The sequence below is a fragment of the Phragmites australis genome, chromosome 8 (genome assembly GCF_958298935.1).
Source record: "Phragmites australis chromosome 8, lpPhrAust1.1, whole genome shotgun sequence".
Taxonomy (NCBI): domain Eukaryota; kingdom Viridiplantae; phylum Streptophyta; class Magnoliopsida; order Poales; family Poaceae; genus Phragmites; species Phragmites australis.
The window spans coordinates 8,653,335-8,678,215 of record NC_084928.1 but is presented as its reverse complement, the minus strand read 5'-3'; the positions used below and the strand labels follow the sequence as shown (position 1 = coordinate 8,678,215).

Sequence of the window (24,881 nt, the reverse complement as noted above, 5' to 3'; positions counted from 1 at the left end):
TCAATTAGGGTTCTTTTGCTAGTTGAACTTGTAATATAAGTCTATGACTGTGCAACTTAGTTGAGTAAGGTTGAGTTATTGTCCTGTAATATATGAATTCATCCCCTGTAATATATGTTTAGTTCGGTTTCAATGAGTTTTAGTCACTTCCTATCAGTTTCAGTTTCATATTCACTTCCTATTAGTTTCAGTCAAAATGAAATGCACAATGTACTACATAACACTGTCACAAACATAGATTTTCATTCAACATCACATTGTTCTAGGTCATCATAGGAATACAATTTTGGAACACAAACATGATAATCAGAGTCATACAATTCTATACACTACTGCTGAAGTGACATAACCACACCCGACAACAGCAACATGACCAACACTGTCCAGATCTTCCCCTTCCCCTTCTTCTTCAGTTCTGCATGCATTGCTTGTACTTCTTCATCCTTAGTCCCCAGTTCTTTTTTCCTTTGCCTACAATTCTGCAATGTGCCCACCTTTCTTCTTAGCTTTCAGGATGGTATTGTGCAAAAATGCATTCTCTGTCTTCAATTCATACACTGAATCATATAGATCCATAGTCAATTGCCTCATGAATGGGCTCGGCTCTGAATCATGCCAACACCAGTACCCACACCCTTCACTCTAACAAAATCGAAGAAATCAAACAAAAAAACAATCAATTTGGACCTAATCAAACAAAGGGGGACTCCTTATCCAACGATTTGTGCAAGTCAAATACCTTCTTTCTAGGTTCGAATCACTCCAAGCTATCCATATCGTCGCCTTCCTCGAACACAGGCACCACGCGGGTGGTTCGTAGTCCAGCAACTTATGTTGGTAAAGAACCGAAGACTCGACCGCTCCGGAGGCACGCCACCTACTGCTCGCAGACAAACCCTATGGCCATGATGTCGTCAAGCTCCTCTCCTCCATGCCCGATCCACGGCATAAATCCCTAACCCTAGCTTGACACCGGCAAACAAATCCCCAACCACGGCGAACTAATCCTCAACCACAACGGACAAATCCCTAACCCACGGGAGGGTGGGGGCCGAGGGTTTTGTGCACCGATTCGGGCCCTTCATGTCGGCATGCTGACCTAGACAGGAAGGTGAAAACTAGCTTCCATGTTAGCTAAATCGGAGTTCAAAACAACCTAGGATTAAAAGTGATCAAAAACAATAATCTTAGAGGTTAAATAAACAGTTTTAAAGTTCTGATGGTTATTTGGACAACAAACATAGTTCATGAGAGTAATTTGGACTTTCACTAATAATAAAAATAAATAAATAAATTAGAAGAAAAATTAGCGAATAATCTCATCCTCATTTTTTAATCCTATTTAAAATTAAACTACGGCATCACTCCCGACGTATTCGTTCGGCGACGACACATCTACATCTCCATATTCTGATTTTGTGATTGATGTTAACACATCTAATATTTCTGTTTTGTTGTAACACATATATACTTAGCTAGTTTCTCAAGAGACAGAGAGGATGACGTTGTGACTTAGGACCTCTTTGTTTTCGTTTCAGATTGTGAGAATTCAGTCTATTATGTAAAATAAATGAAAGCTTATTTTCATCAAATTATAGATCGTAAGATTTTATAGTATAACTTGTGGATTGTAATAATCAATTTTTATATTGTAACTATTTGTTTTTAGGTAGAATCCGTAATAAAAAAACATAGGGCCTGAGAGCGAGTCGGCCTCCACTCGCCAGCCTTCCAATCCTGAGCAGAGGTCGCAGGCTCGCAGCGCACCACCCCTCCCACCCATGTCGTCTCCGCTCCCTCGTCACGCGCAGACTCCCACGCTGCCGACCACCGCCCCCGCATGCCTCCGCCGCCGCCCGCGTGGCAGTCTCCTCCTCGTCCGCGGCTCATCCGTAGCCGCCACCGCCGCGACGCCTCACGTGGCCGTGGCCGCGGTCGCCTCCCCGGGGCTCTCGTGCTCCCACTACTCCGTGGCAGCCTCCCCCTCCACCTCCCCACGGTGTTCAGCCGGCGGCCTCGTCGTCCTCGCCGTCGCTGCTTCCGCGGTATGGCCCCGTGCTCCCGTCTCACTTCACGCTCCTAATCCAGCGAGTGCCCTCGGCCGCGGTGGTACTAGCGACTCAGCAATTATGTGGGCGCTAAATTGAAATTTGAAGGCGGGATCCTATTGTGCGTGAAAGGCTTATGGAGGCGATTTTCTAGTCAATTTATGCTCAAGTTCATAACACGAGGCTGGATTTTCTCGACTTTGGCGCCTTTATTAGTATCAATGTGAATATTTGGACTTGTTATTCACAAAACACGAGGCTGGAAGTTCTCAGTTCTGCAATTCCAACTTTAATAACATGTGGAAAATTAAGTTGCAGAAAACTCAACATCGCTGAGACACTGATGAATTTTATTTGATAGTTTCAGCTATATTCTTACTCATGGAGAAATGTTTGCACGCTTGTTGCTGCATCATATTTAAACTCGCTGCAATCATGAAATGTATTTTATATCCAATCTACCATTTTTATCTGACTGAACTGTTTGGGATTCTGAGTGAATATTCTCATAGAGATCCACATCTTGCCAAGTCTGCTGACGCATAATTTGGACTGCATTCTTCATTTGTATGTATACTCTTATTTTGCATATGCATAATTTGAGAAGATTACAGTTTCTGTATTACAGATGCTATCTATCTTCTGTAGGTCGCTGTATCTGCGTGCATGATATTCTTTTCGGCAATTCGCTCCATGCTGGTATGTTGCCTATTCGCCGCAACTTCTCATACGGGGAAGGTAAGGTAACTACTATTGATGAGCATATGTCAACCATTTCAGGCATGTAAGAGGGCAGCTGAGTTTCTTGAAAAATACTTCGATTCAGCAAGAGAGAAGCTTCCTGAAACTATGGCTTCAGTGAGACTAGTTGGAAGGGAGGTCAGTGACTTGGCCGTGGATCTTAGTGATCTAAGGTGAGTAGTGATACTTCTCACTTGTTCTTCTTCAGTTGTTGGTTATCAGAGTATCTTTCGATCGTATCCATATTATGCAATTGTTCAACTTGACTCCCTGTAAATTGATGCTTCACAAGGTACATAATGTAGCAATATATCTGTTGAGGAAAACGTAGCAATATTCTTGGCAATGGTGATAACCTAGAATGGAGGAGATAGATTGTTGTATCCACCATTCTCCAGTAGTCTAATGTGCATCAAACATTTATTGTGATTTTCACAAAAAAAAACATCTATTGTGGTAAATTGGATGTGTCATTGCGCACAAAATTAACCAACTTCTGTAATATACGCAAGCATGCAATTTTACCACAAATTATTTCCTTATTGGAGCGCTTTCATGAAGTTGATGACTTGGTGTAGTGGTTCGGCATCACTTGCCCCTTTCTATACTTTCTTGTTCATGTTTGTGAACAAAACCACTAATGCCATCATTGTGTATATCAGTCAAGAATTGACAAAGGGTGTAAAAAGTTCCATGGGCATTGTTCACACAGCCGAGGCTCAACTTGGCCAGCCGGCACCCTCAGCCCTTGCAGGTGATCTCCAGTTTGATGGCATTAACTTATGAGATAATCGAGGCAATTGGATCCTGATTTTTGCCTGAATTTTTCTAGGAACTGCACAGAGGATGTCTAATCAGAAGAAAGTGTTGGGGGAGTCATTGCTGGCTAGCACCGTGAGAGATCTGCGAGAGTTGGTTGCAGACATCCGTTCAGGATTTGGAGCAGCGTCCGGCATCGTCAGCCTTTTTGTGTGGGCGTCAAACTTTGGTTCAAAGCGCCGTAAGAATCGCTCATAGTGAAATGAATGTTGATGTCAGTTGAACTAGTCTTGTTACTGTTGCTACAACACGCTAATGACTGCTGGACGTAACTTCCACCCGTAACAGACAAGCAAACAGCCTCGCCCCAGGGCGGAGCTACAGTGATTCATAGTTATTCAGTTGAATACCTATTTTTTGGCCAAAAAAATTATATATATACTATGTATTTTTATAATTGAAAAGTATGTGAAGTAGACTAATTGGCAATAACCCACAACTTTTTTTCTTTTTTGATAAACACCGGATTTTCATTCACACGCAAAAACTTTACACGGGTGAAAGTGAAAGTCTGGTTCTTCAACGCCTCAAGAATAGTGCATTGAACACCATAGAATATATGATTACAAGTGTAAACAGGTCAGCTCTATCTAGGCTATGAGAAATTTTGTTTATCTCCTTGTTGATTTTGCACATCTCAAAATGAATTCTTTGATTATTCTTTATAAAGTCAGCTAGATGTGGTCTTAGGTTCTAATGGCTTGGAGCAGTAATTATGTCTCCTTTTTGAAAAGTTGTCACTAGGAATTGATTGTCTGAGATATATATCACCTGGTTCATACAGAGAGCTTTGATCACCTTACAAGCTAACTTGGTGGCATGTGTTTCTGCCATGAGAGGGCCTTGTATACCTAACCTATTTGACGTTGAGGATTAGCAAGCCACAAGGTCCATTTTGCCATTCATTTACATCGTATTGGCTGGTTGGGCTATTAGCTATTTGGCTTCTTTGTAAGATGTCAGTTCTCGTTCGTGTAGTTACGTGCGACTAGTCAACCAGAGGCTATTTCCTATTTGGGTCTTTCTACGGTGACGGCGCACACCGCACGTAGCCACGGAAAAGCGCCGAGAGAAATTCCTAAGCCACCAAAGTTCGCCGAGACGCCGATAACCTGCCGCGATACTGCCGCCAAAGCGAGTGGCGAGCACATCTTTGACAACGCTAACGATTAGTTCGACAACGCTAACGTTTTACTATTTTGAAATCTTATGATATCATCACTATGTCAAACATTTTATATTTGGACTCTTGCTGTTATAATCTTTCATATTTTTTTATTGCTATTGAACATTTTTTTCTGAGAAACTTCAAATATCTATCCTTCAGATTCTGGCTCTGCCACTGCTCGCCCATGGCAGGTATGTGGATGCTTCAGTTTTGTGTTATTCGATTCAATTTGTGTACGTTTATCGGATACTATTTGCTTGTCTACATTGGATTGTGGTGCCTATGAGGAAGCCATGTTTAGTAGACTATTCAGTCAATTCATATAAAATAATTTTAACTATTGAATATATTAAGTATGGGAATGTAGTGTCACCCAGTACCTGAGTAGCCTGCGAGTGGTGAGGGTGTTGGCACGGGGCTCGGTCTAGGTGGTAGCGTCGAGACGTGTGTAGGTGCACCTAATATTTGTTTAAAATCAATGCACCAGTAAGGAACGAATATATTTAAACGCCGTGCGATTGAAAAATCCGTATCTATTGGGTCTGAGCCTGCATGTCGTAGTACAGGAGGCCGTGTGGGTGCCGACACCGATGAACGGCGATACACATCAAACCTCCTGGACGACTCGGTGTGGACCTCACTCGACCTAGGAGGTGCTCCTGTGACGTCTGCGATGGACCGACAAGAGGTAAGCTTCAAGACCCGCGTGGTCTTATCGAAAATCCGCTTGACGAACCCCGCTACATCTGACGCACTGAGGTGCACCCTTTGTCTGAGGCGGTCCATAGTACTAGCTGCGTCCCTATAGATATCATAAATGATATCGGCCTGTAGAAACAAACAAGAAATAACAATTTCAATTTATAGTCGTTGTTACGCGAGTATGTGGTACTGAAATGAGATGTAAATTACACATACCGCTAATGCAGCGTCCTCGTCCCAATGGCCCGGGTAGGCCTCCGTAGTCGACGTGACGTGGGGCCGGACACCCTCTGGGGTGTAGGTGACCTGTGTACGTGTACGTGGCCCGTACCACCGTAGGTAGTCCTCGAAGCTCCGCTCGTCGAACGGACGTGCCTCCTCCACATCCTGAAGGGCTTGGGCCCATGCTGAGACGTACGGGGCCAAGCGATCTGCCCAGAGGTTGCCAGCCGGTTGTTCCTTGCGTGTATACCTGCAAGTGAACCACGTTAAATAGAATGACAGTAAGACGAATGTTACGAATTATTCACTTTACTATATTTACTTGTGGACGTGCACTGGAACAGTGCGAATGTGGACGAGAGGGAAAGCCTGGTGGCGGCCGAACTATTGCAGGACGCGGTGCGGTGAGTACTCCTCGACGTAGATGTTGAAGACAAGTGGTGTCTTCGTAAGCCAGTACTCCTCGTCACGGGTACACAACGGAGACAGGCCCAAACCCGCACGGCCTTGGATGGCCAAAAAGCTGTATGGTGTCCATACCACGTCGTTCGGACGTAGCCGGTCAAACTGCGACCGAAAAAACTCATAAGCGTTGTGAGCCTGCTCATGCGCCCAGTGTGGCTGTGCGACAAACATAGTCAGAATTCATAACAAATACATGTGAGAAACATGATCTACAACCATAACAATAACATGTGACAATTAAAGTATTAAAAAAAGTACGCACCCGGCGTCGACACCAAAGCGAGGCCATGGTAGGCGCGTCCTCCTCGGGCTCTTCGTACCATTCCTCAGGGTACGGGGAGCGGTCCATCACTGACCGGCCTATGGCGAACCGCTCGTAGGACCATAGCTACAGTAGTAGTGGGCACCCAGCAAAAGTGGCAAGTGGCTCCTTCTAAAGATGGCCAAATGGGCCAATCGGGCCGGCCCGGCACGGGCCCATCTCGGCACGGCCCAAAATCGGCACGGCCCGATTGGCCCATTTACTGTTACGGGCCGTGCCGTGCCGGCCCGCGTGCCGTGCCGGCCCGCGTGCCGAGCCGTCGGCCCACGGCACGGCCCAACTATCACCGTGCCGTGCCGGGCCGGCCCACGGCACGGTCGGCACGATGGGCCCGGCCGGCACGATGGGCCCGTTCGGCACGATAGGCCCGTTCGGCACGGTGGAGGCACGATAGGCCCGTTTGGCACGACGGGCCCGACCGGCACGGTGGAGGCACGATGGGCTAGGTCGGGCACGGGAAGGCACGACGGGCCCGGCCGGCACGGTGGAGGCACGTTGGGCCCGTTAGCACTCAAAAAATAGAAAAAAATCAAAAATAATAGCTAAAAAAATCCAAAAAACAATAAAAAAATATGGAAAATAAATACATAACATCTTTATTGATTGGTTGCCTCGTTAAAAACCTTTCTACTAGAAGGAAAAAAGAGTACAACCAATGATTATGCTCCGAAAATTACATGGTTTTATTAGAAACCCCAGAATTTTGCTTGCAATTTTTAATATGCTTCCTCAAGTGTCCCGTTCCATGTGAAGATCTGGCACCTATTTCTATACTGCATATATTACACTTAGCAAATCTTACCTGTTCCCCGTTAATTTCTTTGAAGACCTTTTCAAAATGTTGCCACACTTGGGACCATGCACCTGAGTTCTCGGCGTCTTGATCCATGAATTGAAATATGGAATTAGTTTCTTGATGTGAAGTGAATACTGGCTACTTGGCTAGCAAATAGGAAAAGAGAGATGGGTGGGCATGGTGGGCAATGAGAATACATGGAGTTTGAGATGGAGTAGATGGTATTTATAGGCCACGATGAGAGGAGAGGTAGGTGGGGGTGGGGCCGCGGGGGGTATTTTAAAAAAATAAACAAAAAATATGAATAAAAAAAACTTAGAAATAATAGGGGCACATGATTAATTCTAAAAATGAGCTTTATCGATAGGTTGCCTCATTAAAAACCTTTCTAGCAAAGGAAAAAAGAGTACAACCTAGCTCAGAAAATTTAAAATTACACGTTCTCATCAGCATCTAGATACAAATTTTGGAATGATTCTTCAAGCTCAGTATTTTCTGCAGTGTGTTGCATTCGTGCTTCAGCTTGTTCTCAATCCTTTACTATGGTGAGTATTTCAACCATCTCACTTGACAGATTTGTTCTTCTCTCTTCGATTATCCTTCCTGTAAGACTGAAGGTAGCCTCAGAAGAAACTGTAGATACAGGAACCGTTAACAAATCTCGCGCTAACAGTGAAAGGACTGGATAATTCGTCGTGTGCTCATGCCACCATTGCAGTATGTTGAAGTTTTCTTGTTCGTGGCTGATAACGTCACTGTCGATGAAGGTAGTTAGCTCCCCTCCGGATGTTGGAATTCCGGTGCCCGTAGACGATCGTGACGAAGAGTCTGAACTTCTTGATGAAGAACCTGCACCAAATATTTTCCCCCACATTGTCGTCTTCTTACTTGTTGTGGGTGCTAGTGGAGGTCGTTGCAGGCGAACTTCGCCATACTTTGTTTCATATTTACTATAAACTTCGAATAACTTAGAACGAACATTAGTATAACAATTAGAATAATCATGGCCAAGAGCATCACCTAGAATTGCGAGAACTCTACAGAAAGCTGCAATTTTAGCTCTAGGATCTAAAATAAAGGCAAAAGCGTATAACAAAGGAATTTCTTTCCAATACTTTAAGAATTTAGATTTCATAGGAACTACACAATCTCTTAAAAGATTGTCATTTTCATAGTTGTTTAAATGAGTAGCAATTTCAACAATATTATGCACTACTAAACAAGATGTTGGATAATAAACTCCTGATAAACTCACAGTTGAATCATAAAAAAATTCAAGAAACTCCAGTATCCTTTCAGCAACATACCAATGCGCTTCCGTGAGTAAAGTTTGACCCCCATGCTGATGGTAATGTGTATGAATAAACACACCAAATGTGCTCTTATATGGTATAATATTTTTAAGCATCAAGAAAGTAGAGTTCCATCTCACCGGCATGTCCAGAGCAAACTTACGTGGACACACACCCATTGCAACATAATATTGTTTATATGCTGCAATTCGTTGGTTAGAGGAGTTCACAAAAGATATTGCAGTACGAAAATCTTCTAAGTATCGCGATAACCTCTTCAAACCGGATTTTACTATAAGATTGATAATATGACAAGCACAACGTTGATGTAACAAGAAAGATTCAGCATAAGTACTAAACAACGGAGTAAGAGTATCCATTGCTCTAGAATTTGCACCGGCATTATCTAAAGTGATAGAAAATATTTTATTCGTGAGGCCAAAGTCTGCAACTACTTGAGATATTTTTTCAGCAATATTTTCACCGGTATGCATGTTGTCAATCAAGCGAAAACCTATTATTCTCTTTTCTAATTCCCAATCATTATTAACAAAATGAGCAACCACACTAAGATAATCCTCTCTAGCCCTACCTGCCCATATGTCCGAGGTCAAAGCAACTGAAAATGTACATGTTTGCAACATTTCTTTAAGTTTGCTACGACACGTATTGTAGTATTTTACCATATCCCTACTAGTTGTCTGTCTAGAAACATGCGTGAATCTAGGATTATGAGCTTGCTTAATGTAATCTTCAAATGCAGCAGACTCACCAATATTGAGTGGTAGATCCGCTCTTGCAATGAAGCGACATAGCTCTTTTCGAGCATTGGCAGAGTCGTACTCCCAATGATGAACAGAGCCGTCGGGGTTGTACTGCAACACCGTCTGCTTCATGGTTGCTCCACTCTTTCGCTTGCAACTTATGGCGTGCCTCTTCAAGTGCCCCGTTCCACCCGAGGGCTTTGCAGATAATTCATTTTTACAAATATAACACTTAGCATACCTGACACTTACCCCATCTTCCTCTTTGTAGATCCTTTCAAAGTCTTGCCAAACTTCGGAAGTACCGGCTCTTGATATTTTAGACCCGCTGCTTGCTAATGTGTGCGCACTTGTAGAGCCTGACGATGGCACTCCTGCTGCATCACCTGGATCTGGATGTGAACCAACCGGAGGTTCACCGTCGGGTCCATCATCACCTGCAGCACTAGTATCAAAGGGGCCATAGTCCCCTGTGAGTCCTTGGAGAAAAAAATCATGATCTATGGATGTATCATGATCACCGGCATCCATGATCAATGTCGAATGACACTACAAAAATTGCAAATATTCAGAGTTAGAAATAATCAAATAATAAAACTAATAATAAAATAAGACTCAACAACGATGCAAAAAAATCACCAAGATTTCTTCAACTTCAAGATAGCAAATCAGCAGGATGACGATTTTGGAATTGCTCAGATTTTTTTGCAACAATTCAAACTAATTTTGCCAAATTATCGCTAATTCTCACGAACTTTGAGACAAGAATGAGAGGAGTAAACAAGAGAGAAAATGATGTTGCTGGTGTGGAATGGAAGGGCAAGGTGCTCCTCTATTTATAGGTGAAAAATGGTGATTTTTGCAATTTTTTTCGAATTTTTTGGAGCTCAAACGGTCACAAAACGGCTATAAAATTCAAAAATATCGGGTTAACGGGTTAAACGGGCCGTTCCCGGCAACGGCCCGTTTAACCCGTTAACCCGCGTGCCCCCGCCGGCCCATCGTGCCCCACATGCCGGCCGGGCCGTGCCCCCCGCGGTGGGCCGTGCCCCCCGCGGTGGGCCGTGCCGTGCCGTGATGGGTCGCCGCGTGCCGTGCCCGTGCCACCCGTGCCACCCGTGGGCCGGGCCACCTGAGCCGGGCCGTGCCGTGCCCGTGCCACCCGTGGGCCGGGCCGTGCCCGTGCCAGCCCGACTCGGTCGGGCCGTGCCGTGCCGGCCCGCCGTGCCGCGCGCTCGGCCCAGGCACGGCCCGTGGCCTCGTGCCGTGCTGGCCCGGCCCATCTCGGCTCGGGCCGGGCCGTGCCTGGGCTGTGCCTACAGTTCCGTGCCTCGGGCCGGCCCAGTAAGCACGGCCCATTTGGCCATCTTTAGCTCCTTCTTCGTGCACGTGTTGTACAGCGCGCGATATGTCGCAGCAAGGACAGCAGATGCCCAACTGAACTATGGTACCTCCTCGCCAACAGCATCCGCTATCAATCTCGCATACGGAACAAGGGTCCTTGCCACCAGGTGGCCTTAGCCGTTTATGAACATAACCCAGCAAAATAGCCAAAGCAGAGAGGCCTCCAAATGCCTGGACACCGAGTACATGTTGGCCTCCGGGTGCATGTACGCCGACTGCAAGTATGGCAAGTGATAATAAGGAACGGAACTAAATACTCGAAAAGTAAATGAGAAGTTGCATTGTACGGTACTTGGAACTGTAAGATCCACTTCTTCGTGAGCCCTCGTGGATCGGACAAGAACTCAGGCATGTAGGGGGGTGCGTCGTCTGTCCGCTGAACCGGGCCAAAACGCTGATGCATGACGTTCATCCAGTCAGCATCCATGTCGATGACTCCAACCGCAGCTCCCGCGCAAGGTAAGCCTAAGGGGTAGGCTACGTCCTGCAAGGTCGGAGTCATCTCGCCGCAGGGGAGGTAGAAAGTATGTGTCTCAGGCCTCCATCGGTCAACCAGGGCTGCTATCAGTGAGCGGTTAAAATAGAATCGACACGCCGCTACCTCGGGGTTCTTTGTCGATCGGGCCTCCACCAAACGACAAAGCGGTAGGAGTCCCGCTGCTGCCAACCTGCACAATTGCGAATATAAATAAACTGGGGGATGCAATACATAAATGAATCGGCACATGCGTATAAAAGTATCGACTTACCTGTGCTTCCACCGATCGTCGACCATAAGTAGCTCTCCAGGGCCACGTGGTCGAAATACTTCTAACTCCGTCTAGTGCACGGCGGACAAGAAGCTGCGGTGCCTCTTGTCCACTGCAGAGTCAAGAAGCTCGGGGGTCGGAGGGTGCACCATATCTGCATTAAAACAACATGTACATTAATATATTGCAACATGTAGACAAAAACAATATATATTGAATGGAAATTTACATTGCAACTATATGTAACATGAATATATTGCGACATGTACTTACAAATGTAAGGTTAAAATGTTAGAGAGCGAAGTACAAATATAACAGCAAGGTACGCTAAATACAATCACACTAGAACACGCTACAATACTCATCTACACAACAGGTGCATTTTTAGGACAATACTTGTACGTGTGACCTGTTTCATTGCACTGACTGCATCGCTTGACCCTTGGATCCGCCTTGGATTCATCCATATCGTTGCGAATCCGGCGAGTTTGTCGACGACCCGGTGCATTCTTCATCTTTTCCAAATCAGGCACATAGATTCGTGAAGGGTCTGGATTACTTGTAAAAATATCAACAATGTCGTAACCATACAGCTCATGATTCCATGTGTTCAGTATCTGATCCTTCATGAAATACTTTGAAACATATTGCCTGGGAAGCATATTGTGCTTCGCACACGCAGTTATGACGTGTGTACAAGGTTTGTGAAGTAATTGTGGCTTCTGGCAAGTACAAATGCATGTCCCACTCCTAAGCACGCACTCTTGCACATGCCGCTCACGTCTTCCACCCTTACGACCCTTATCCCGGCACATGACACTGAACATGTGCTCCGCAGTCCCCTCTTGATTAGCGCGATGCATGTGTGCCTTCTTTGTGGCCTTCTTCATATACTCACATAGCATATGTCCATAAAGCATATGATTATCTTCCATTACCTTGGAAGTAGCTGCGTACCGATCAATAAAGTATTTACAAGTTCCATGCAAAATACCTTCTACAATTCCAACGAGTGGGAGGGACCTCATTCCTCGTATGACCTAGTTATAAACCTCAGCAAGATTTGTTGTCATTATTCCATACATTGCCCCACCACTGTCGTACAGCAAAGCCCATTTTTCATTTAGCTCATTACGTATCCACTGTGAAAAAGCTCCTAATAGCTGACCCTGACCTCCTTACAATCTGAGGAGTATTTATTGTGAGAGGTCCAAGAGCTATCGGTTCATCACTGTGGCTGCAACCTCAGCTGTCTGTTTCAGAGTTAGTTCATCCAGTCTTGCACGAAGAGCATTGAACTTCCGTTGCTGGTTTTGACTGCACAATTTTTTGAAAAGCTTCATCAACTCTTTGTTTTTAAACTGTCTGTAGAAGTTCGCACCCATATGGCGCAAGCACCACCTGCTCTTTAAGTCAGGTCACTTTACTGCAACACCCCGTCGAACACTCACATATTGCATATCCAGCAAAACCTGCAACAACCTTGCATGTCTATCATAAATCAGACACACATCTGTTCGGTCCAGAACAATAGCATGCTTCACCCGCTCAAGAAACCAATACCAGCTGTTCCCGTTCTCACTCTCCACGAAAGCAAACCCCAGTGGCAGGACTTGGTTGTTACCATAGACCCCAATTGCAGACAATATCTGTCATTTATACTTCCCAGTCAATAATGTCCCGTCCAGGCAAATGATGGGTCGACAGTACCGAAATGCTTTGATGGTTGCAGCGAATGCAAAAAAAGCACGCTGCAATACTCGTTTCCTGCTGTACTCCATATCAGTCGAGGGGTAATGCTTGATATCATAGTAACTGCCTGGGTTCCTTCCACATATTGTGGCTAATTGACGAGGTAGATTGTGATATGAATCTTCATATGTTCCGAACCTCATCTCAATAGCCTTCTATTTTGCCCTCCATGCCTTCGCATAGTTTATTGTATACTGAAACATTTGCTCAATAGCATGGATTATTGATCGTGGCTCATACTTCAGGTTATCCATAATCTTCCCATACATAATATTAGCAATAAAAGAAGATGACAGGTTCCGGTGGGCGAACTCTATTTCCTCAATGTGACAATTATGCTCCCTCATTGAGCAGTGCCAGTAGTCTACCCATTTCCTCCTGAATGCGTGCACCCGCTAAGGACATTGAGGCACCAAACACTTCACATCGTACTCCCTTTTACTGGATTTAACAACCTTGAACTGCCTTCGAAGAGACAACCACCAGAATTTAACTACATCAATAACAACCTCCTTTGTAGGGTACATAACACCCTGAGACACCTCGTTCTCATGATACTCCCACGGTGTCTGATCAGCCTCACTAACCACCAGCTTTGAAAATTCATGAACCCTCCACTCTGCAGGCACTGGAGCATTACCCTCCTCGTTAGATGAATCCTCATCGGCAATAGCTTCCTCCAGCTCTTGATCCTCCAACTCCATGTCTTCACTTATGCTAGGGATGTGCTCCCCCTCATCGGTTACACCCACCGGTTGCATCTCAGGAATATCCCCAACATCTACCCTGGTCCCGACATTTACCGGGTCTGATTCATCTTCCACTGCCTTACTTGATCCCGCTACTGCTTCCGCAGAGTTTACCTCTGTTTGATCCTTCTGGTACGCCTCAGCTTACAAAATCAGAGGCAGCCCCACGTTCACATGATATATCTATATACTGCCTCCAAATAGATGTGGCTTCGATCGAGACAAGCTCGCCAAAGTATCCCTAACTAGCATGGCTGAGGACAGCTTTCAGCTTAAGATCATGTTGTTGCGGATCGAGTTGAAAAAACTGCATTAGCCACTTGCACACACCCGCAATGGTCCTCTCATTGGCTTTACTAAGACTCTTCATGACATGATGAAACCCAGACAGATCTACACCGTTATGACCATAACTAATTTCACCCTCACCATAATATATCTGAAAAATTAATTTATCTGCCATCACTGGAAACATCCGCAAATATAACCAATGTTAAGATCAGCAAACTATATTTATGAGTATCAGAACTAAAAAAATTACCGACACCGTTTAATGCCTAACAATAGGTTCTTCAATAATACCCCTAACCAAACTAACCTACAATTATTACTCTGTACAATCTACATATTCGAAACTACTAACTAAAAATACTACTATATATTTAATAGCTATCCTACCATGTCGGAATTAATATTGATAATATACTAGCATTTTTTAAACCTTAAACCCTAGGTCATACTGAATGTACTAGATGTCGCCTAGAGGGGGGGGTGAATAGGTGTTCCTGAAATTTAAAACTTCGCAGCGGATTAAAACAGACCTGGATACTCCGGTCGAATCCGGATACTCTGAGGTCCAGAGTATTCGATCTAACCCGGATTATCCAACCTATACAGGAGTGTGAATCAAAGTAAGTTGAGAGAAGTTCTAAATGATCTAAAGGTTACCACAAGTTCTATCAGGTGTATAAGCTTCTTTTCAACAAGAACCTACAGCTAGAGACTCACAAGCACAAAGATCGGGAAAATCCTCAAAATCAACTTGAACAAAGTAACTTTGCAAGAATGTAAAAGAGAAAAGGAATTTATCCCGAAGTTCGGCCACTCCACAAAGAAGTGCCTACGTCTCCGTTGAGGAGGTCACAAAGAGCCGGATCTCTTTCAACCCTATCCTCTCCTAGCGACCACAAAGATCAAGCTAGGGATTCTTACTCAACTTGATGGTGGATTACAAACTTCCCGTGGCACTCCACAAATCTTAGATGCTCTACGGGCAATGTCTTGCTGTCTAGGAGCACGAAGCTCCAAGAGTAAAAGATTGCAAATTGAAAGCTTGACTATGACTCAAATACTCAAAGATTTGCCTTTTGCTCTCAAGCTCTTAATCACACTCACCAAACCCTAAATCTCAAATCTAGAAAGAAACAAAGCTCTAGATGGGGTTTGGGAGGGCTCATCAATGCTTTGAAGGTGTTTGTCCACAAGTAGCTCAACAAAAGCAACAACATTCGATTGGAGGGGGGAGAGGAGGTATTTATACCCTTCCCTCCAAAAACTAGCCGTTACTGTGCTGATTGACTTTTATCGAAGTATCCAGTCTTACCCGGAGACTCTGGCCAGCACAGAGACTCATGCACAGAACGCTGTCAGAAACTAGCCGTTACGGCGAAATTTGAACTGACCCCAGAGACTCCGGTCTTGCCCGGAGACTCCGACCTTAAATATTTAAACCCAAACCGAAAGGCTCTGGCGGAGTCTTACTCGGAGACTCCGGCAAAAACACCAAATCCCGGAGTATCCAGTATCACTCGGAGACTCCGACATTAAATATTTTAAGGACTAACCGAGACTCTCTAGCGGAGTCTCACCCGAAGACTCTGACAAAAAATGCCAGACTTCGGAGTATCTGGCCCAACCCGGAGACTCCGAACTCATGCAACTCAGCCCTTTTTTCCGGTGTCCGTGGGTGATTGTGTCTCTTATCTTTTGGTCCTAAAAAGACACTTTGAGCATTGAGACACCTACAAGACTATCAAACGAATCCCCCTTGATAGTACGGTATTTCTAAACTCAAATCCAAAAGATAAAATTAATTAAAAACTATTGAGCGACTACAATCCGCTTCTCTTTTCTTTTTGAGGGATGCCATCGTCCATTAAATTCACCAATGGGACTAAATCATGTTCATAATGTCAATAAACGCATTAGTCCCTTAATCGTTTGTCATTAATCACCAAAACTCACTTAGGGGGCCTAGATGCACTTTCACATACCGCTAAACCCTAGGTCATACAATGCTAAACCCTATGTCATATAGTGCTACCATAACCAAACTAACCTACAATTATTACTCTATACAGTTTACATATTCGAAACTACCATAGAAAAAATACTACTATGTATTTAGTGACTATCCTACCATGTCGTAATTAATATTAACAATATTATACTAAATACAATATTTTCTAAACCCTAAACCCTAGATCATACCACTAAACCCTAGGTCATACAGTACTAAAACCTATGTCACACAATGCTACCCTAACCAAACTAACCTACAATTATTACTCTATATAATCTACATATTCGAAACTACCATACTATAAATACTACTGTGTATTTAATTGCTATCCTACCATGTCATAATTAATATTGATAATATTCTACTAAATACAACACTTTCTAAATCCTAAATCCTAAGTCATATATGTCTAAACCCTATGTCATACGGTGCTACTTTACTTATTGAGAACAATATAAGTATAAAAGAAATTACCGGAAAGTGCTCTTCAAATCAGTCGATAAAAAACAACAGGGCTTCTCCGCGCTCTCTTCCTCTCCTCTCCTCTCCTCTCTTCCCCTTTCCTCTCTTTTTCAGAGTTTTTTCTTTTTTCGGATTAAAATGAGGATTTATCCTTATTTTTCACCCTTTTATAGAGAAGGGAAGAAGGGGAAGCGGGGCGGGGCTACGTCCTTACCGCCCCCTGAGAGAGCGGCAAGGGGCCTAACCGCCTTCTCAGGGGGCGGTAAGGGGGGGCGGGGCGCAGGCGAGAAGCCCCTACCCGCCCTCTGAGAGGGTGGTTAGGCCCCTTGCCGCTCTCTTAGGGGGCGGTTAGGAATCCTTACCGCCCTCTGAGAGGGTTGTAGCCCTATGAGAGGGCGGTAGGCGTCTACTTTTGCAATTCTTGCCACGAGAAATCTATTTATTTAAATTTTTAATTGAAAATATAAAAATAAAAAAAATCGACATGAGAGCGTCCGGGTGATGTAAGCAAACAACAGCAGCATCCAAAGCCTAATGAAGCACCGCACCCAGCCTACTCATACATTAAGAGATAAGCCAATCTAGTTTAAAATAGAAGGAATCTTTTGAAACAGTAGAGGTATTCATGACTAGGTTAAATTTAGATTTCTAGCTGACACCATAATCCACAATTGAACAATAACTAGATTTTATTGCTATAAAAAATTTCTCATATGCTGAACATAACCATATTTGTAACGGTAAATTTTTTTATGAAGATGGATAAACTCACATGATAGATCAGGAGGTATTTTATTGAGAGTTAATTTGGATGTTTTTCACATTAGGACCATCTCTCATGGCGACTTCTATGTGAAGTTTATGCTAAGAATAGAGATGATGATTTTGAGTGGGTTCTGGTGGTTGTCTATGATCCTGCACAACCACAGTATAAGGAATGCTTCTTAACTGAACTTGTCCATACATGTCGATTAGAATCGGAACCTTTTTTAGTCGGAGGAGATTTTAATATTATCAGAAACCCGGATGAAAAGAGTAAGGATAGGCATGACAATAGATGACCCTCTTTATTTAACGCTGTAATAAACGAGTTAGATTTAAGAGAACTTGAGTTCTCGGGCCGAAGATACACATAGGCAAGTGCAATGCTAGTCTCAACTTATGAAAAGTTAGATAGAATTTTGGTAAGAATAGAATGGGAGCTGAAGTTTCCTAATGTAATAGTGGAGCCCCTAATAAGAGACATTTCCGATCATACACCACTACTACTTTACTTGGGCTATGCATCCCGTGGTAACAAACATAATATGTTCAAGTTTGAACTTGGCTGGTTTACCCGAGAAGGTTTTTACGAGTTAGTGGCTAAGGTTTGGCGAAATGAAAATAGGGGGAATTCTCCAATGCAAAGATGGCAGAATAAAATACATCGTCTTCACCAGTTCTTGAGAGGATGGGCGAAGAACATTAGTGATACCAACAAAAAAGAAAAGCAAGAGCTCCTTGAGAAGGTGAATGACTTAGATAAAAAGGCTGAAGCAAATGTATTATAGCCACATGAGGTAGATTTAAAGCTTTGCTTGAAAGAAAGATTATTCCAACTATTGCGTGAGGAGGAAGTTAAATGGTGCCAATGGGCTAAAACAATAGATTTATTAGAAGGTGATTTCAATACAAAATACTTTCATTTGGTAGCAAATGGGAAGCATTGAAAGACTCATATTTTCAGTTAGAATATGGTGATGAAATTATCAGAGGAGAGGAGCAATTAAAATCATATATAACCCACGATTATCAAGGTTTGTTGGGACCTTTAGATGGTGTGGATTTTTCTATGATTGAAACCGTATTGGTGATATCGCCCAAGTTTCACATATTGATAACGAGATGTTGATAGATATATTTACGAAAAAAGAGGTGAAAGAGGTAATTTTCCAAATAAAACATAACAAAGCACATAGACCGGATGGATTCCCTACAAAGTTTTATCATGTCTTTTGGGAGGTCATCAAATAGGACTTGATGGCGCTCTTTCACGAGTTTCATAAAGGAACTTTACCTCTGTTTAGCCTCAATTTTGGAATCATCACATTGGTACCAAAGAAAAAAGACGCTTCACAAATTCAACAGTTTATGCCTATTTGCCTACTAAATATGGGTTTTAAAACCTTCACAAAGGTGGGGTTAAATAGACTAACTGGGGTTACGTAGAATTTGATTAGACCATCACAAACTGCTTTTATGCCAGGAAGAAATATATTGGAAGGTGTGGTTATTCTCCATGAAACCATCCATGATATGCAAAGGAAAAAGCTAAATGAGGTCATCCTTAAACTTGGTGTTAAAAAGGCTTATGACAAGGACAAATGGTCGTTTTTACAACAAATGATGGAAAGCTTTTCTGGGCAATGATGTTCCTGGGTAGAACAATTTGTAATAAGAGGAAGTGTTGGAATTAAGGTAAATGATAAAGTTGGACGTTTCTTTCAAAACAAAAAAGGGTTAAGATAAGGAGATCTGTTATCCCTGATTTTATTCAATTTAGTAGTTGATATGTTAACTATTTTAATAGCTAGAGGGAAGATGGATGGTCAATTTAAGGGGGTAGTTCCTCATCTCATTGATAATAGTTTTTCAATTCTACAGTACGCAGATGATATAATACTTTTTATGGAACATGATCTTGAACAGGCTAAAACCTTAAACCCTTGCTATGTGCTTTTGAGCAACTGTCTGGCCTAATTTGCATAAAGGTGAATTATTCTGTTATGGAGAGGCAAAGGACTATGCTGATCATATACTCAACTTTTTGGGTGTGATATGAAGAATTATCCTTTTAGACACTTGGGAATCCCAATGCATCACAATAGAATTAGTAAAAATGACTGGAAGATGATCGATGACAGATTTGAGAAGAAATTGAGTAGCTAGAATGACAAACACTTGTTGTACGGGGGGAGACTAGTACTCATTAACTCTGTTTTAAGTAGTATGACGATGTTTATGTTCTCATTCTTTGAGGTACCAAGGGGTGTTCTCTAGAAGTTAGATTATTACCGATCTAGATTTTTCTGGCAAGATGAAGATCATAAAAAGAAATATAGATTAGCTAAATAGAGTATACTATGTAGACCAAAAGATCAGGATGGTTTGGATATACAAGACCTAGACATCCAAAATAAAAGTCTACTTGGTAAACGGTTATTCAAATTAATCAATGAGGATGGAACATGACAACAATTGATTAGGAGGAAAAATCTAGGTAATAAAACAATTGCTCAAGTGAAAAAGGAGACCTACATATTCCCAGTTCTAATCAGGATTATTGAGTATCAAAGATCAGTTCCTAAGTTTTGGAGAATTTAGACTACAGAGTGCTACTCAAATAAGATTCTGGGAAGACAAATGGTTAGGAACAACTACTTTAAGCGAGCAATACCCAGTATTATATAACATTACATACAGAAAGCATGCGACTATAGCTGATGTCCTTAGTTATGACCCTCCAAATATTGCTTTCCGTAGAATGTTAGTGGTAGATAAGCTTGAGGCTTGGAATGACCTGGTGGCAAAAGTAACAGATACCGAGATAAGTGATGAATATGATGGTTTCAGATGGCTCTTTAACTCTAAGTGGTCAATTCTCAGTAAACACAATGTGCAGGGCTATACTCAATGATAACATCATAGATGATAATTGTTTTTTATGGAAATTAAAGCTTTCTTTAAAGATCAAGATCTTCCTTTGGTTCTTAATCAAAAGAGTCATCTTAACTAAAGATAACTTAGTGAAAAGAAATTGGCAAGGGAATGAAAAATGTTGTTTTTGCAACTGTAATGAGACAATTCAACATCTTTTCTTTGATTGCAATTTTGCTAAGTTTATTTGGAGAACATTTTGAGTTACTTTTGGCCTTCAACCCCCTAGTAGTGTCTCCAATATGTTTGGAACTTGGCTAAATGGAATAGGGAAGAGGCTTAAGAGACAATTTTTGTTGGAGCCGCTGCTATTTGTTGGGCGATGTGGCTTAGTCGGAAAGATGTGGTTTTTGACAAGACAAATATGCACTCTTCTATGCAGGTTATCTATAGGAGTACGTATTGGATCATATTTTGGTCGTTGCTTCAAAAGGAGGAGATCCGTACAACAATGCAATCGGGATATTGTCTATTGGAGACTACAACGATGGACATCTTTGCAAAATTTAGGTGGAGGTTTAGCAATAGATTAAGTGTTTAAAAAGAACATATGTTTTTTATTTAAATTTCCTACCTTTTGTTTATGTTGGTGGCTTGTGTGGTAGACGGAATCTACATCTTAGCCAAACTGGTTGTAATAGTTAGTCAAATGCATGTTTTGGTGTAGAGACCAAGATATTTTCATTTGCTTGATGAAATAAAACTCCCTTTATCTAAAAAAAAAGAGATACACGCACAATGGGTCTAATCATTATGTGGCTGGAACTTTACGTGTCCATGACCGTTGACATGACTATTATAATTATTTTATACTCTAAGGAGTTTCTGTAGTGTATCCACATGCCATTGTATACTCTAAAGAGGTTCTATAGTGTATCCACATGCCATTGTTGTAGGTGGCGGAGCAAATCATAACAAGACTTTTACAGGTTTGAAAATGGTTAACATGCATACATCAATAGCAGTCACCTACCCCACATCAAAAATTGCAGCAAATGGACCGGCATAACAACATGGATTGAATGGATGAAAAGAACATCAAGCATGCAGATATGCAGCCTTCATAAGATAGCAACCCTGATGAACAGTGGTGGATTCGAGAATTTTAGGTAGCAGGGAAGAACTTTTAACTTAGAAATTAGGAAGGCATGATGCACTCAACATTCAATACAAGTAATGATTCAAATCATGTTCAATCTTACAAGATCTACGTAAAAAAAGTCCCAAAAATATAGAACATGGCATAGAGACAGTAAATCATACTACTTTAATAATTAGTATGGCTAATCTTGATTCTTGTCCACCGTGCCATCCAACATATTGTGATTTGCATCTATTTGTATAGATCAATACTCACTGCACACTTAATACTCATCGTGAGAAGGAAAGTAAGCAAAGATTGTGATTTGCATAATCTATTTGTTCATTCTAGGCTAATTTTTGTAGGATGATTTGATGGCATCCACATTAGTTATGAATTTGAGAGCTGGTCAGACTTTGAATATAAGGCGCTAGTTAGTTTCCCATGTGAAGTGGTACAACGACATTAGTCAACTTCTATTGCTGCTAATTTGGGAAAACTTACCGATTACGGCGCCGGTGAGGGAGGACGGGACATTAGGTGTAGGGCATCGGGTGGCATCGGGTAGTGCAATGTCTGAGCTCCTCACCGTCGCTAATTCGTTGAGGGCTTGGGGCATCGTTGTCGGGCACTCAGCTGCTCGGCGTCATGCCACGCTATGCCACTGCAACCTACTCGGGTGGACCACAGACGGGAGTCATGGGGTCACGGATGCTAGATGGGCTCAGGGCTCATGCAGTCAGGAGGACCGATAGACTACTGCTCAGGGCTCGGGCGGACTAGCAGACCACGGATGGGCGCCAGCTCGCTGGGCCACTGCCACCTGTTGTCCTGCTCGGGACTCAGCTCTTGAGTTTCGCCTCTCAGCAATTCGGCCCCTTACGCGCACACAGACCTTAGCGCTTAGGCATTGGGCCGGTGGGCTGTAGCGATGAGCCCACGAGAGGTGGACTGGGCAGGGCACTGGATTCGGCAGTGAGCAGGGTACAATAGGTACCGCCCAGGGACCTAGGGCGCCTATGCCCCTGCTTGCCCCTAGGGTGGATCCACCCCTACTGGTGAACACAAATAGTAGTTCTCGTAAGGGAAAAAAAGAAAACACAGAAACAAAAGGTTTCTGACTTTATGCATTTGCAAACTAATAATACACACACAAATGAAAAACGGAATCGAAGTTATGCTTCAGCAAACTTGACAAGATATGGATCGCCGTAAGGACATTTATTCACAATCACAAATCATCTTATATTCTTTGTTGAAATCTAGAGCATTGGGCACAATATAGATCTGATATAAAATGTATTCCATGTTTGCAATGATTTTGAGAACAATGAAGCAACAATAATTTATATATTTAAATACAATTTTCACATCAGTTAACTCAAAATTCACAGGAAAAAAATGTATACTTCACGTTGAAGTTTCTGCAAGTTCTTTTCGGCGCGTTATATGATTGAAAATGCAGAACTTCCAACCTCACGCCATGTGAATAACAAGTCTAAATATCATCATAATACTCAACGGCACCAAATATTTAACCCATATCAAGTAAATCCGATCAATATAAGTGCACTGCGAGAAGTCCACCTATGCCCTCAGAGTGTGTCACACTGTCATGACATGTCTTTGGAGTCAGGCCGGAAAGGTAGTGTCATAGTTTATACTAACAAGGTGCAAGAACACGAAAGCAAATTGAAATTACAATGAGAAACAATAAATACTTGTGAAGCTGTTCATACATAATAAAGATGCTAAAGGCCAACTTGATTAGCACGGAGCAATGGAGCAGATAAAATTTAGTCATGGTCGCAAACAACTGTGTCAACATGACATGGGTATGAACGAGTTTATAACTAAGACACACCGCTACTTCTGTACCAGAAGACAAAGTCTACATATCAGATTCAGGAACCAAAGTGCCAGTTTCATCGGGCATTAGCAACAGACGAACTAGCATGTGATGGATACACTATAGTTAAGCGACGAGCACTGAAACAGGATCACCAGCTTACTACTAACTGTCAAGCTTGGCAGTGCAATACACAGTTACACACTTTCCAATCCAGTTCCCGGTTCCTGCAATCTGAATCTATCGAGCACTTCCCCTCTGCAAGCAGCAGCATAGTCTTCAGCGAGGTGCGGCGCAGCTTCCTTGTAAGGACATATGAACTTCTCCACATGAAGTGCATTGGAGTGCCGCGTGGTACACCGATGCCTTCAGCGCGCACCACCATCGCCTGGACGCGTTCTAGTTTGGCGGAGAGCAGCCTCGGCACATTGCGGCATATCTTGGAGATGCCAAGTTCACCTAGCCCCCACTCACGCAGCAGTGAGACATTGGGCTTGACAACCCTCTCTATATCACAGTTAAGGAAGAAGGAGCTTCTCTTGAGCGCATAAAGGACCTTGTCGAAGGAGCCAAAGAGCAAGGCATAATACTTGAGCTTCGAGACGATGGCGGAGTGGCGGAAGCCGGCGGGGTTCAGCAGCACGAGGCGGCAGATTTGGGTGGGGGAGAGGTCCAAATCACGGAGCTCGGCAAGGCGCGGGGTGAGGGTATTGTCGACCTTGCAGCAGAGGAGCCTCGGGTGGCGGACGACGACGGTGGTGATATCAGCGGGCGAGAGGCCGACGCCGGAGAGGAAGGTGAGCACGGCGTCGAGCTTGGAAGGGGACTTGAGATTGGTGAGCGCTTTGGAGGCCTTGAGGGCCTTGCCCCTGGTGAGGTGGCAGGAGGCAACGAGGTAGTCCTCGACGGCGAACGAGGAGGGGTCAGGGGAGGCTGTGGTGGACCCGGCGGTCGCAAATCGGGTGACGGAGAAGAGCCACTGTTGACGGAAGGAGATGCTGAGATGTTTCTGGAGGTGTAGCATTGTCACCGCGGGAGGCTTGATCGGAGGAGGGCGCCGCGGTGGCTACGTTGGCGGTTAAAGCCAGAAAAGGCGATTTCTTGAGGGGCTTCAGTGGCGACGGCGACGGCGATTGGCAAGAAGATGGGCGTCAGCGCCCTTGAGGAGTTCAGGCGGGGACGGCAGACGGAGCCGTTGGATTGCAAATGAACGAATAGGATTTAATGCTACATCATCTAGTAAGCAGTTGTCAGAGGGTGATCCGGAGGGACCCCTTTGAGATTCGGCCGGGGGGGTGATTCTGAATCCGCTTCGTAGGTGAAATGAATGGGAGTAAATGAGACGCGGGTGGAGGGTGGAATGATTGGATGCAGGAAGTAGTAAATGCTCAGAGGATTTTTAAACAGGTTCGGGCAGCACTGAGCGTAACACCCTACTCCTGTGTGTATGCTATAAATGCTCTGAGAATGTCTCTCTGAGGATCTGCTGGGTTACAAG

General features: G+C 43.4%; 2 protein-coding genes across 3 annotated transcripts; one reads left to right on the top strand and one right to left on the bottom strand.

Moving 5' to 3' along the window:
* The first annotated feature begins 1,720 nt into the window (after nt 1-1,720).
* Nucleotides 1,721-3,959, top strand: LOC133926532 (uncharacterized). 2 transcript variants are annotated; one of them, XM_062372514.1, is made up of 6 exons: nt 1,721-2,045; nt 2,561-2,619; nt 2,697-2,747; nt 2,829-2,962; nt 3,452-3,543; nt 3,622-3,959. In XM_062372514.1, the coding sequence occupies exons 1-6, from the start codon at nt 1,841-1,843 to the stop codon at nt 3,804-3,806; spliced, it is 726 nt and encodes a 241-aa protein (XP_062228498.1). In that variant the 5' UTR covers nt 1,721-1,840; the 3' UTR covers nt 3,807-3,959. The 2 variants fall into 2 exon arrangements, with proteins under 2 accessions (XP_062228498.1, XP_062228497.1); XM_062372513.1 differs by lacking the exon at nt 2,561-2,619.
* A 19,596-nt stretch (nt 3,960-23,555) lies between these two features.
* On the bottom strand, nt 23,556-24,407 carry LOC133927577 (uncharacterized). The gene has a single exon (XM_062374036.1). It carries the CDS (start codon nt 24,405-24,407, stop codon nt 23,556-23,558), a length of 852 nt encoding a protein of 283 aa, XP_062230020.1.
* Between the last annotated feature and the right edge of the window lie 474 nt (nt 24,408-24,881).